Raw genomic sequence first — 15685 nt, 5'->3', positions numbered from 1 at the left:
TGCATAAAATTTTACAGTAAGCAGCTGGTTGTGTCTTTCATTTAACTGATTGTAACATTAAAATCCAAATAGAGCTAAACTACATTGCATAGCCTCTTTGAAAATGATTCATACAAATGAGTCTTGGCAATAATTCCCATTCGTCTGCAGTTCACGACTATCAGAGCTACGTTTTCAGAAATTATGACTATGACCAGGATGGCTATATATCACAAGAAGACTTTGAGAGTATTGCAGCTAATTTCCCATTTCTGGACTCATTTTGTGTTTTGGATAAAGATCAGTGAGTGTGAAAAAAACTGACGCATCTGTTTGCTGTCATAGCAAATCAATTTAACTAATTTATGAACCATTTGGTGGATTGTGGAAAACGTGTGGCGATTGGTCTATGCTTTACTTACAGTCTGCAGTAATGCTCAAGGAAGATGGAAGGTTTGCTTTTTAAAAATGAATTGATGATTGGGATTTCATCCCCTCAGTTTGCATTTCCTCATCACCAAACTCAAAGTAATGTTGATTTTGTGGGATTAAACAATTTGTCTGAGACATTCTTCTTTGAGAAATGGCAAATTTGATGTGTGTTTGCAATCATTTACTAACTGGTAAACTCAGCTGGATTGAAGTTTTATTCATCAGACACAAAGTGACACTTCAAACTAGAAACTAGACAGAATGAGAAACAGCCTAGAAATCACAAAGGCATAACCCAATGTACGCACTTTTTATCTAAAAAATCTTTTTGTACTGTGGGAGGAAGCCGGAGTACCCGGAGAGAACCCACTCATGCTCATGGAGATCAAGAGGTCTTGGGTTTGAACCCAGGCCAGGATTCAAACCCAAGACCTCTGTTTCGCAAGTTTTTTCACTTTTCATCAAAATGAAAAGTGAAAAAAACAAGATGCTACATACTTAAAATCAGGCAGTCAAGATAATCGACAACATGCCTTCTTACTTCTCTTCACTGCCTTCTTATCATCCCAAATTTCCACAGGTGGGTGGGGGAGTAGAGGTGAAAACCTCCTAATCTTCAAAGCTTCCCCAGCCGGGGAAGTTTGTTTTGGAAGAAAACTAAAAGAATCTTTTGGAGTCCAATCTTCTAGGGCTCTTTTTGATGGAGGAGAAGCTTTCTGCTCTTTAGGCTTCTCTTTGTTTACATCTTCCACATCGATGTCTTTTACGTCCTCCTTTGTTGATGTCGGCTCTTCCGGCTTTTCTTTGTTTAGTTCAGAGACTCCTGGCTGAGGAGTCTCTTCCACGCCGATGTCTTTTACGTCCTCTTTTGTTACAGACGTCGCTCTTCCGGCTTTTCCTTGTTTAGTTCAGAGACTCCTGGCTGAGGAGTCTCTTCCACGCCGATGTCTTTTACGTCCTCTTTTGTTGCAGACGTCGGCTCTTCCGGCTTTTCCTTGTTTTTAGTTCAGAGACTCCTAGCTGAGGAGTCTCTTCCACACTGTTGATTTTGCTTCATCTTTGGTTGAAGCGACGCAAACTTCTCCAGCCGAGAAGTTTGCGTCGCAGGTGGTGAAGGCTGAAAAGATAGGCATCTATCACATCATAATCATCCATCCATTGTGCAGAGGGAAGATTATCCTCTGAGCAATCCTCTCCAGCCGGAGAAGGATTGAAGAGAAAAGCGTTAAAATCATCCGGCCACTCTTCCTGGTAGGGAAGTCTATCCGTCACTCTCTTCTCCAGCCGGAGAAGGATTGAAGAGGAAGGAATCAAAGACATCCAGGTCCTCATCCTTAGATGGCATTCCAAATTGTAGGTTTGGCAGGATAACATTCAATGTTTTCCTGATGGCTGTGCTGGCCAAATAACCAAGCCCAAAAGACACAGGAAAGAAAAATGTCGTTCCAATCGCTTTCAGATCCAAAGACATGGCTAAACAGAATTGCAACTGAAAGCTGAGGTTTTGAGATGCAAGTTTTTATAGCCTCAGAGGTTCTTAGATCTATGACATAGAACTATGTCATAGATCTAAGTCATTGATGAGGTCATAGCTACAATGAGCTCACTGTAGTTCTGGACAATGTCTTGCTTCTGATCGTTGCTATAGCAACAGTCAGATCAGTTCTGCATGATTGAAACTATTAACCCTTTGCAACTGCTTGACTTCATCATTGGAGGCGCCATGACGGACGTCGGCAGTGAAGGATGGGAGAACTGAACAGAGTGACTTCAGTTATTTATCCAAGTTGTTTTTACCAGTTTCTTGGTGGCTTCTTCTTGTTGGAGTGGAGATAACTTGTCTGTGAACGTAACAAACCTGATTGGGGATCATAGACGGTGATATTTACAAAAGTTGGAAATTGCTAGCTTCCAAACCGACCCATACTTCCTCCATCCTGATGTGTTCATCAAATTATTGATTTGTCCTGAATTCACACCAATTTATTTATATCACTATGTCATAAATAGAGTTTCCCCTTACACTGGAGCAACATTAAAAACATCAAAAAAATCACCAGAGAGGAGCATTTGAAAGGTCATAAGGTTATTTTATGCAATTGCTTGGCTGCTAGATTGTGGGATGTGTTGCCTCTATTTTTATGCTGCTTAGATTGTATTGATTCCTGCATTTTCTTTCAGTGTGAAACAAAAATCATACAACTCTGCATTGATCTAAAGAAGCAAAAGGAAGCAAGCAGAAAAAAAGACTCCCTGTCCCCAAAACAATGAATATTTATCAATTTAAAAGCCAAACACATTTAACCCACCTGTGTCCCTTGTTTCTGGTCAGGTCCCCGTCTGGTCACGTCTAGTCGGGTCCTTTCCTCCGTCCAGTCTGTGTGTTGTTTTTGAGGTTCACCAGTTGCCACAGCAACCTGGACTTTTAGAGTTATTTGTGTGCCAATCAGCATTAAAACCATCAAAAAGAAGCAAGCAGAAAAAAATACTCCCTGTCCCCAAAACAATGAATATTTATCAATTTAAAAGCCAAACACATTTGCATCACTGCCATAAACTTTGTCCATGACTAAAAGATTTCCAGCTGAGCTGATGCTCCTGTTTCCTCCTCCTCATCTTCCTCTGCATGTCTTCCTCAGAGACGGATTGATCAGCAAGGATGAGATGGTGGCGTATTTCCTCCGGGCCAACCCTCTGCTCCAGTGTAAGATGGGACCAGGATTCATTCACAACTTTCAGGAGATGACCTATCTGAAGCCAACCTTCTGTGAACATTGTGCTGGATTTGTATGTATTTCAACACAAGTGAATTATGTTTATTGAAACCAAACATGCTGAATGTGTTCAAACATAATGTCATCTTTTACTTTGGAATGACTAAATTACAGAAAACCGGGTTAAAAATGAACAGCTTGTAAAAATGTAAGAAAGGTGGAGCAGGTGATGACAGGTAGGTTCTCTTCTAAGTCCAGATTCTAGCTGTGTTTGTTCACACATGTTGCTTGAAGGGAAGTGTGAACCACCAGAAGGCAGAAGCAGGACCTCTGGCGTCCAGCAGGTGGCAGACTGAATCACATGCACACAATAATCACTGCAGTTCTGCTCATCAGTGATTCTGTAAAAAGGGCAAAAACTGTGGAGATGAAAGCTGATCATCTTATTAACAGGGTCTGAGGATGGATGGATGGAATCCGTCACATTATGACAAAAGTTTGACATATTTGTGAGTTCTCTGGATCCTACATTAGAGAGTTTTTCATTTTCTCCATAAATGACCAAGAGAAATGTTAAAGTCAAATAAGAAATGTAGCTGCAGGTTGGAATTTGGGAGTACTACACTTTGTGTAAGAAATTAGATGTTCTTCTGGGCCCCCTGGTGGCCTGTTGGTCCTAAGCAGCTTGCCAGTCCACTTGTGTTTTCTGACACCTGTTCTGGACTCCCAGAGGTTGGCATGAAGCCCAGTAGACTGCTGTGATTGTGTCTGTTTTCTCTCCATTATGTAACATTTCCATCTTTTTCTCCTTCCGTGTGTGCAGCTCTGGGGAATCATCAAGCAGGGATACAAGTGCAAAGGTGCGTCTGCTGCTTTATTCTAAGAGTGACTGTCATGGATATGAATTCACTTTTTTACATTTCCTCTCTTTTTTTGACACCAAATTTATTAGCAGTAGCTATAATTATTCTCTATATATTATTTTTTATTGATGCTGCTTGAATACTGCAGGGATGATTTGAGCCAGGAAATGTTTTGCCTTGCAGACTGTGGTGTTAACTGTCATAAACAATGTCGGGAACTGCTGGTTCTGGCCTGCAGGAAGCTGATTGGCTCAGGCTCTGTAAGCAGCGGCTCTCCAGCCAGGCTGACCCACAGCTCTCTGCCCAACAGCCCAACGCTGCCCACCTGTAAAGGTTGTTTTCAGATACTGTTACTCATAAGCAATATTCTGGTGTTATCAAGATTGGACTGAATGTTGTCATGAGTTCGCCTTTTCATAAGAGTAAATAAATGTAAGTCTGTAGTGGTGTAGTCCATTGTTCTTCATTTTGCCAGATCGGCCGATATTTACATATGAAGCCAATATTATCTACCGATCTGATCAATGAAGGTCTAAAAATCAGCCACTGTCCTCTTTTGCTCTGCCATGAGAGGTTTGACTGTCAGCCCCGCCCACCAGGTCACGTCTGCATTTTTGCGTTCACCAATAATCAGCCCCACACCCACTTTGCTGCCGACTCAACAACTTTCTCACTATATTCATTAACATTTCAGATAAAATTAAAAAATAAATAAATAAATCAGTATCAGAATTGGCAGGTCAGGATTTTAAATATCGTAATCAGCAGTCAGCGTGAAAACTGCAATGGGTCACTCCTCGTCCTTAGAAACAGCTTATTGTATTCAGTGTTAAGTTCCTGAATACTGAGGTGCTGGACTTTAGTTCAGTAGAAATATTAACAGTGTGGCAAAACCATCTCTCTGTTACTCAGAGTTATTTTTGTTCAGTTTGTGTTCAAATTTAATGTGCAACTGGAAAATCTATTTCTCTTTGTAAATCTGAAATATTATCTACTTGTTATCATTTGCATGATAAAAGTACATTTTCTTTTACATGTGGAGCATTTCAAATAGTTATTTATTGCCTTTCAAAAACCCATCAATATTTGTTTGATGTTTTAAATATGGCTGACAATCAATTAAAATATTGAAACAGGATTCATCAGTAACCTGCCAATTTGAGATCATTTCAAAACAAATAATGTACCTCAGCAAAATGTTTTTTTATGTTTATGATATTCTTAGCATTGCTGTGTATAATATGCTTATTTCATTCAAAATTATTTTATTATAATTGCAACAATACCAAACATGATGAATATTGTTGCCAGAGATACTAGGAAAGAAAACAACGTGCAAAGAATGAAATGTAACACAGAACATTACATTTAAAGTGTTGCTAAAGTTAGACATATCCAACAGATCACAGTTCCATTCATTTAAATGAAGTGGACTCACATCTTAAGCTGTGCAGGTTTGGACAGAGTCACTGTTCATTACCGATTTGAAAGCTGTGTGGCACGCTGTAGCTGTATGTTGTTTTTGAACAGAACGTTTATTTATTAGTTTGCCCCAATTAATGTGCGAGACCGCGCCGAGATCTGAAAAATATACTAATACTACCCAAAATATTCCTCCACCTGAAATTTATTTTAATGGAATCGGAAAAGGGCATAACCTAATGGCTCTACAGCAACCTCCATACTTGAAATAGGCCAACTAGTGAAACGTAAAGAGCTAAAATGTTGGACGTAGTTAAAACTAGAACATAATGTCTTTGGAGGTATTCTCTAAACCCATAAGGAAGTCGGCCACTTTAGATCAAAGGGTCATTTTTGAGCATTTGTGACTTTTTGTTAGAGTTCTCCATGAACTTTAACAAACTTTTTCATGGGACACAGAGCTATCAGTTTCATATTAAGTCAATATGGATTAGAGGCATAGAGGATGAAAAGTTATCAAGAGATTGATAACTTTTCACCAATCTCTTGATAAAAGTGGAGCCAGGCCTCAAAGTTGCTGTTGAGTTTTTGTTTTACTTTAACCAGAATTTATTTATGACACTTGGGTTATGTACCTAGGAGGCATTTTAACTATTTTTTTTTATTAAGTAAGTTTTGGGATGGCTTTTCACTTCCTCTTGAGTAAAGATATATTGTAATAGTCACATGTAACTCTGTCTTTGTGCACTTTCTTTTGAGCAATTTGTGGAAAATTTTGTTTAAAGCTGAATTGGAACTACAGTCTTCTGTGTCCTTAAGAAAGTACTGTTGTGTGAGATTGTGGTATACATAGTGATGATTTTTATACTGTTTAGTTCATTTGTGTTAGGGTTAACACCTGTTAAACATACATTAACAAAGGCAGAAAAGACAAAAGAGTTAGATTCTTTTTCACTCGCGAGGAGAACGGACAGAGATGTGCTTCACTTACAATCTCCTACAGCATATTTTGTCTGCTCCTCTAATTTATTGTTTCTAGGATCCCTAATCACAAGGACGCTGTAGCTCTAAAGGGAGGGGCAAACAGCTACAGCGTCAAATGTTATTCACTAACTAACACACAATCATTCTGTACTAGATAATCTCCTTCCAGGCACAAAGATTAATAAAATATGTAGTGATCTTAGCAATGATGGTTTTATTCAACCGAAGCAGAGCTCTTCACCAAGAGGTAAACCTGCAGGAAGATTTTGTTTCTGCTCTCTGTCAGTGAGGCCTTCTGAGAAAGGAATCAGAGTAAATGAACAGTACAAGAAACATTCTTAATTCTATAATGAGATTAACTTAAAGGAAAGCATAAAATAAAGATACATTATAAAGATCAATGAGAATAACAAATAATTGATTAATAATATCACAATTTCTCCAACATTTCCCCCTGTTTATCAAATATTTGTTCTAATTCTCATATCCCTCCTAAACAGCCACTCCAAACGATTTTCAACTAGGAGTTCATTTTTAAGAAAGCAAACATGTTTACACTCAAAGTTTATACTCAGTCCAAAACTTAGAATCAGGATACACATCAAAAGAGTCCTCATCAGAGCTTTCTCTGTTAGACTCAGGTTCTCTCGCCAATAAGGGATACATCGGCATCATCTGGTTCCCCATGGGCTAAATTGTTGTAGTGATGAGACGATTAAACAAAGAATGCAGGCAAGGAATACAACAGCATCCACACAAGGTTAGAATGGCAGCAAAGACAGCCATCGACACTAAAGCAGAGGACACAAGGGTTTGGCTCTTTCCAAAAACATTCATCCAGTCGTCCCACCTGGAAGTATTCACTCCAGAGAACTCCTTCAGCTTACCATTAAGGGTACGGAGCCCCTCAATGGCCTTCGTCAGGCTGCCATCAGCCGCTGTGTTGTTGGGTAGAAAAGTGCAGCATCTTTCACCAAAGATTGCACACACTCCCCCTCGTTCAGCCAGCACCATGTCAAGTGCAATACGGTTCTGGAAAGCCATCAGTGATGTAGCGGCCAGCTGCTCGTGCACCGCCTCGAAGCCTGCTTGTGTCCAGTTGCCCAGTTTTTGTACATTGTAATGGATGTAATTGATTCTGTCAACGTTTTTGTTTAATGTGCACCACCAACAAATTGTGGACTCAAATTCTGCTGCAGTTTGGTCGGCCAATTTATACTCATCTGGTACACCACGGGGGACACCAATGGCATCGATGTATGTAGGATCATTATTCCACCAGGTCAGGTCTCGCTTCTGCAACTGACGCCACTGCTGAGGTACAACATTAGTTAAAGCATGAATTAAATGATCAGCAGTCACAGGATAAACGCAAACAGGCAATAACAAAGAAATTAATGCACACATCCCTGTTACCTTCCTAGGTAATCTATTAAAAGTTTTGTCACCACTGCACCACCACCAGACATCTGCACGAAAGACAAGGTTAAATTCATTGTTCACAGAGAGAACAGTCCGATGTTAAAACATCATTTGTCATATATCAAGTTTAATCTCTGTAGTTTACTGATGTCATACTTGCCCAGGAGACTAAAAAAATGATAATAGAACTAGGTGGAAAACATACCTGAATACCCATCCTCATTCTGTAAACAGTGCTACAAGAAATACATTTTCATTTATGACATGAATTGTTCCCAGATGACAACACAAAATTAAAACAAAAAGATATATTCGCTTGTTATTTTCATTAATGTGCAAGTCTGTCTGCTCCTAAAGACACTACAGGGTGTGGACAAACTTCACCAGTTTTGAGACGGAAAAACTATTTGGTTTAACCCCCTTTGTAACCTGGACTTTCCCCTGTAGGTCGGTGAGCGTCCTGAGCTTGCTTCCCAATTACTTTTGAAATTAAATTACTTTTTGCAGTGTGTTAAATGTATCCAAGTTGGCTTTTCCGCTGCATCTGGGTTTTTAGTGAAAAGTTCAATCCATTTAGAAAAGCATCAATTATTACTAAACAATACTTTTGTCCTTCACTTTTATTCAATTCTATGAAGTCCATGTGCATTACTTGAAATGGATATTGCAGAGTAGGAAATTTTCCTCTACGTGGTCTTAGATTGCCCTGAGAGTTATGTGTAGCACATATCAAACAGGCCCTACAGAAATTTTTAAAATAAGAAATAAATCCATAAGTAGTGTAATGTCGATGTATCCTACCATCCCCCCTGTTGAGACATGCAAAACGCCATGGCTCAATATTGCAGCCCATTTATACAGATTTTTTTTTTCTTGGTAAAATAGGTTTAGTTTCATATAATTTTCCAATTTTGCTCCATTTTTTTATCCATAAATCCTTTTCATTTTGAGGACTTAATTGTTGCATGTCTCTTAAAGTTTCTTTCAAAAATTTTATTTTTTCATCCACATGTAATACATTTATCTCTCCCTCAGCTGCTTTTTAAAAATTATTTTGTCTTCGAAAGCATTCCCTAGGGACACCTTATCTGTCCCTGCAGTGTGCGCCGCACATTTACAGATTGCTAGCTGTTTTAGTAGGTGCATGACTTATAATAATTCTTTTAATAATTCTGCATGCGTTACTTTTAATGTTAATGGGTGAAAAAGAACTATAGGAGCACTAACTTCTACTGCCATAGAAGCAGCAACTACAGCTCTCACACAATGTGGTAAGGCACATGCTACACTATCAAGTTTTGAAGAAAAATATGCTGTTGGACTAGCACCGAGGTTATGACATGACCTTTACAATCCACCATCTGAACAAAAGGTTTCGTATTGATAATCTGGTAACGCTAACGCAGCGCTTGACAGGAGGGTCTGTTTTAGTTTGCAAAGTGCTTCTTCTGCTTCATCTGCCCACAACAAAGAAGACATTTTAAAAAAATTTTATACATTAATTTATTCAGAGCTGCCACAATTTCTGCATAATTAGGCACCCAGTTTCGACAATAGTTAGTCAACCCCAAAAAGGATATCATCTGTTTTTTGTTTTTTTTATGGTTTGGGAGATTAAGAGTCATAATTATGAGATTAAGAGTCATAATTATGAGATTCAAAGTCATAATTTCGACTTTCAAAGTCATAATTATTAGATTCAAAGTCATAATTTCGACTTTCAAAGTCATAATTATGAGATTCAAAGTCATAATTATGAGATTCAAAGTCATAATTTCGACTTTCAAAGTCATAATTATGAGATTCAAAGTCATAATTTTGACTTTCAAAGTCAATTATGAAATTCAAAGTCATAATCATGAGATTCAGTCATAATTATGAGATTCAGAGTCATAATTATGAGATTCAGAGTCATAATTATGACATTCAAAGTCATAATTATGAGATTCAAAGTCATAATCATGAGATTCAAAGTCATAATTATGAGATTCAGAGTCATAATTATGAGATTCAGAGTCATAATTATGAGATTCAGTCATAATTATGAGATTCAAAGTCATAATTATGAGATTCAGAGTCATAATTATGAGATTCAAAGTCATAATTATGAGATTAAGAGTCATAATTATGAGATTCGAAGTCATAATTATGAGATTCAAAGTCATAATTTCGACTTTCAAAGTCATAATTATTAGATTCAAAGTCATAATTATGAGATTCAAAGTCATAATTTCGACTTTCAAAGTCATAATTATGAGATTCAAAGTCATAATATCGACTTTCAAAGTCATAATTTTGAGATTCAAAGTCATAATTATGAGATTCAAAGTCATAATTTCGACTTTCTAAGTCATAATTTTGAGATTCAAAGTCATAATTATGAGATTCAAAGTCATAATATCAACTTTCAAAGTCATAATTTTGAGATTTAAAGTCATAATTATGAGATTCAAAGTCATAATTTCGACTTTCAAAGTCATAATTTTGAGATTCAAAGTCATAATTATGAGATTCAAAGTCATAATTTCGACTTTCTAAGTCATAATTTTGAGATTCAAAGTCATAATTATGAGATTCAAAGTCATAATTTCGACTTTCTAAGTCATAATTTTGAGATTCAAAGTCATAATTATGAGATTCAAAGTCATAATCAACTTTCAAAGTCATAATTTTGAGATTTAAAGTCATAATTATGAGATTCAAAGTCATAATTTCGACTTTCAAAGTCATAATTATGAGATACCGGAGCAGTTGGATACAATTCTCCTTAGAATAACAGCGTGCTCCAACTCCCAGTTAAATATGATCTTAAATCCAAGGTCCAACCTTTGCTACTGCGTTAAGAGTCAGTAAAAGGTAGGTTCGCCTTTTTGATTTTGTTTAGACTCCTTCGTTTTGAATGCTTTTTGATCTTGTGGTGTTATGTACATAGTTCGTTGTTTTAGCAACATGAGCTAGCTGCAGGTTAACCGTCAAATCGTGCTAACCTTGTTATAGCATATTGTTGACATAGAATTTTAAGTTAGCACAATACTGCACAGGATAGCTTTGACACATATAAAATATAACATAGAAAGTTAAAGTACACTCTAGGTTCATATAAATTTAGATGAAACTAAAAACAACGGCTCAATCTCTGAAACGCAGATAAATTCTTAAAAGGAGATCAGACAGAAGAAACAGAAACATAGGCCTAGACTCCTTGGATCTCTTGAGATAAGGAGCCTATATGCCAGGCAATTAACAAATTCCTGAGCATGGTTCAAAAGTTCACTAGGATCTTAAAACTTTTTATAAATAATTTTATTTATATTAGAATTAACTATATTTCTTTAAGCATGTTTTTAAATAGTTACTTATTAGATCCAAACTTATAGTCATTATTTAGCATTACATTGTGTGCAAGCTTGGTTAAATACAAACGATTTTTTTGTGAAAAACAGCTTGGGAAGATAGCGCTGCAGCTGCACTCTATATCAAACTGGACAGCGGCAGGTACGAAAAGAGCCGGGCCATATATCTGCCTTTGGGGCTCTTGAGCAGGAGGTAATAAAATTAACATTAAGACAGCCCACACAAAGGAAAAGAACACACCTCCTAATGCATATATTTAAATGATGAGATTACGCATTCTATAAAATGATTTGGTTTACAGCAGAAGTTGGAATCTCTTTGTGCTGAGTAGAGTTTCCCGGAGGATGCATCTTCTGTCTTTTTTACTCAGTTCTTTGTCTCTGTTCTGTAATGTCTTGGACTTTTGATGTTCTAGGTGAGATGATTATTGTAACATTCTTCTTGCATTGATTTTCTCTGGATAAAACTCTGAATATCTGAAGTCTGACGTCGTACGATTGCTCTTTTCTCTCTGCACACTTACACAGACACAGGAATTCGGGACTAAGAATTAATTAACGAGCTAAATCAAGTTATTCCTCTTTTTAATTCTTAACAATAATTAACAGGTTTTTTAAAAGTAATCCGTTAATTAGATTGTTTTTATGTCAGAGTGCGATAAGAAGTTTGTACTCCAAAAATTCAATAAGTTAATATGTATAATTATTTTGTGGCATTAATCCAAGCAATAGCTAGTAGGTTAAAACAAGCTCCACAGCTTGTTGTATGTACGTTTTGTTATGTGTAACGGCTTCCCCTTATGCCCGTCCCGTCATACACACAAAGGAGGCCAGTTGGTTGAATTTTCTGTAATAAATGGTCAACACAAATTAGCACAGTGAGCTCCACTACTGGTTCACCAGCTCTCCGCATACACAGTAGAGCGCTGAACAGACTGCGTCTAATTTACGGTTTAGCTTTCTATTTATAGGCAACCAGTAGGGGCGCCAAAAACCATTCATCACATAGTAATTACAAAACATATTTTAGCAAGAATTTCATCTGTATCTATTACCCGTTACATATGCATAATGTGATTCACTATCTTTCCCATTAAATTGTTTTTGTCGATACACAGACAAGAGTAAAATATGGAAGTACAATATGCATCAGTTTTCAAACTGTTTTCGTAGCATTTTCATGTACACTTATGCTAATGCTGGACATCTGCAGCTTTACATTGACAATATTTACAAAAGCAATTTAAAATAAGAAAAATTGAAAAACAAGAAACTTAAAAATCCCCCAAAATGGGCAGGCCCTGTTGAAAATTTTAACTCCTCAACTTTACTCAACTTTCAGGATACCTACAAGAGACAGAGGAGGTTCCTTTCACCTGAACCTAAACCTAAACAGAGGTAAGTTGCAACTCTTGTGAAAATCCAATTATTATATTATCTGTTTAAATGAAAATAATTGAGATCAAAACTAATATCATTCTGATGATGTTCATGCACTTGACTCTTTTATAAAGATGGGAATTTCATTTTAAGAATTGTTCAACCATTGAAATATTTTAGGGGAAAAATTTAATCAGAACTTTCAGACCTAAGCTCTACACTTTACCATTTAGAGCTAAGAGCAACAATACAACCAACTTGCACGTGCACCTAAAGCACAACCATCCAGCAAAGTTTTTAAGGCTGGGGACTGTTGGAATAAGAATTTTAAAGTAGCACAATAGTACATAAGTTAAACTTAGATACAGATCCAAACTGGGACAGCTGGTGACTCTCTGAACGCAGAGGAGTAGACAGAAAACAGGCCTAGACACCTTGGATCTCTTTAGATAGGGAGCCTGTCTGCCAGGCAATTAACAAATTCCTGAGCATGGTTCAAAAGTTCACTAGGATCTTAAAACTTTTTATAAATAATTTTATCTATATTAGAATTAACTATATTTCTTTAAGCATGTTTTTAATTAGTTACTTATTAGATCCAAACTTATAGTCATTATTTAGCATTACATTTTGTGCAAACTTGGTTAAAAATACAAACTACTTTCTTGTGGAAACATTTTGAGGCAGAGATAACACTGCAGCTGCAATCATATATCAAACTGGACAGCGGCTGGTACGAGAAGGGTTTTCCGTATATCTGCTTTTGGGGCTCTTTAGCAGGAGGTAATAAAATTAACATTAAGACAGCCCACACAAAGGAAAGAACACACCTCCTAATGCATATATTTAAATGAGGAGAATACGCATTCTATAAAAAATGGTTTGTTTCACAGCAGAAGTTGGAATCTCTTTGTGCTGAGTGAGAGTTTCCCGGGGGATGCATCTTCTGTTTTGTCTTTTTACTCAGTTCTTTGTCTCGGTTTTGTCATGTCTTGGACTTTTGGATAATCTAGGGTGAGATGCTTGTTGTAACATTCTGAACTGCATTGAATTTCTCTGGATAAAACTCTGAATATCTGAAGTCTGACGTCGTATGATTGCTCTTTTCTCTCTGCACACTTACACAGACACAGGAATTCGGGACAAAGAATTAATTAACGAGCTAAATCAAGTTATTCCTCTTTTTAATTCTTAACAGGACAAAAAATACAACCGGTGGCCCGTGTCCGTCTTTAAGTTCACGACAGTCCACCGTCTTTGAAGCAATTAATCGAGAAATAGCGTACAAAAAGGACGGCGCAAAGTGGAACGAGCTCACAGACAGCATAGTTCGATTAATTGCTAAAGAGATGCTCCCATTTAATATAGTTGAAAAGCCAACATTTCGAAAAATGTTGCAAACATTTGATAGACATTACGAAATCCCCAGAAAAACATACATATCACAAACGGCAATTCCACAACTGTACAACAGTATTAAAGACGACGTACTGAAGGAGATAAAAGACATTTCATTTTACTCTGCTACGTCAGATATGTGGTCAAGTTCAAATATGACCCCTTATATGAGCTTGACCATTCACTATATAGCTGCTGACTGGACCTGCACTCTAAATGTTTAGACACCAGATATGTCCCAGATAACCATACTGTTGACATCCTGGAAGAAAACCTGAAATCTGCTTTAGCAGACTGGGGACTGGATGAAGACAAACTGGTCTGCATTACAACAGACAATGGTGCTAACATTGTCACTGCAATAAGAAATCTTGGCTGGCCATGGCTCAACTGCTTTGGCCACAACCTCCACCTTGCTGTTTCCCATGGTCTAGACAGTGACAAAGAACGGACAGCACGTGCCATAGGACTCTGTAAAAGCTTGGTCAACACTTTCAACCTGAGCTTCCTTAAAAAGAGAGACCTGAGGAAGGCACAGAATGAAGCTAATCTCCATCAGCACAATCTCATTCTGGTGAGTGGTTTTTTAAAGTCATTTATTTATTCATTTGTAACTCAAAATATTCAGAGCCATGTTTATTTTTCTTTGTAGCATGTAGACCTGTAGAATCTAATTAAGACAGTTGTCTGGCAATAATTTTACATACAGCAACACAAATTATTAAGGAGAATTGGTAGCATTTCTTTAAAGAAGTTGAAATTCATTAACTAATAAAAAATAGTTCTCATATAGTAATAATATTTTTTGCTAGAGCCATTTTGGTGTTATTTCTACTTTTCATCATAAGGGGAATAATATTTTACTTGTCACTGGTGAAGTTTGGCCCTAAATGAGTGACATAATAATTATATGTATTTTTCTACTAAAAACATTTTCAATATTCCACAGGATGTTGTCACACGATGGGGCACTAAACAGAAGATGATGGAGAGGGTGTTGGAGCAACTCCCAGCCATTAGACGAGTCCTGGTTCAAGACAGAAAGCACTGCCATCTCAACCCAACCTGGCAGGATGTTTCGGTGTTAGAGTCCATCAACGCAGCTATTAAACCACTGGCTGACTTTACAGATGTCCTTTCAGGAGAAAGATACGTCACAGTGTCCTCTGTTAAGCCTGTGCTAGAACTGATTAAAGGCGACCTTCTCTCTCCAGGCCCTGATGACAGCACACTGACTGCCAGTATTAAAAAAAACATATCCACGATACTGACTGGAAAATACACCTCACCTGCCATCCAAAACCTCCTGACAAAGGCCACCATCTTGGATCCAAGGTACCGTGGCAGCATGGAACAGGCAGGGTCATTGGTTGACATCAAACATCAGCTGGTGCAAGAGCTACTGGACTTAAAAGGACCAGAAGTAAGTGAAAAAGGTGTAAGTGGTGAGGGTTCCAGCCAAGCTGCTGGAGGAAACAAAGATGAATCTACAGCTGCCCCACCCACCAAAAAGAAGAGGCTAAGTGACCTTCTTCAAAACAGAAGAGCTCAACTCACAGTTCAGACACAGGCTATGTACTCAAAAAGAGAGCAGGCTGATGCAGAACTGACAAAGTTCCTTCAAGAAGATGCTATTGATGCCTCTTGTGATCCCTTTGATGTGGTGGTGTGACAATCAAAGAAGATATCCTTTGATGGCAAACTTGGCTAAGAAATACATGTGTATTTGTGCAACAAG

General features: G+C 37.5%; 1 protein-coding gene across 1 annotated transcript; it reads left to right on the top strand.

Moving 5' to 3' along the window:
- Nucleotides 1–271: 271 nt before the first annotated feature.
- LOC129359840 (ras guanyl-releasing protein 3-like) lies at nucleotides 272–12567 on the top strand. The gene is made up of 5 exons (XM_055029761.1): nucleotides 272–283; nucleotides 3051–3198; nucleotides 3949–3985; nucleotides 4172–4321; nucleotides 12512–12567. The coding sequence occupies exons 2-5, from the start codon at nucleotides 3076–3078 to the stop codon at nucleotides 12547–12549; spliced, it is 348 nt and encodes a 115-aa protein (XP_054885736.1). The 5' UTR covers nucleotides 272–283; nucleotides 3051–3075; the 3' UTR covers nucleotides 12550–12567.
- The last annotated feature ends 3118 nt before the right edge of the window (nucleotides 12568–15685 follow it).

The sequence above is a fragment of the Poeciliopsis prolifica genome, unplaced genomic scaffold, assembly GCF_027474105.1.
Source record: "Poeciliopsis prolifica strain line A6 unplaced genomic scaffold, Auburn_PproV2 SCAFFOLD005, whole genome shotgun sequence".
Taxonomy (NCBI): domain Eukaryota; kingdom Metazoa; phylum Chordata; class Actinopteri; order Cyprinodontiformes; family Poeciliidae; genus Poeciliopsis; species Poeciliopsis prolifica.
The sequence above is the reverse complement of the archived record's forward strand: the minus strand, read 5'-3'. Positions and strand labels throughout refer to the sequence as shown.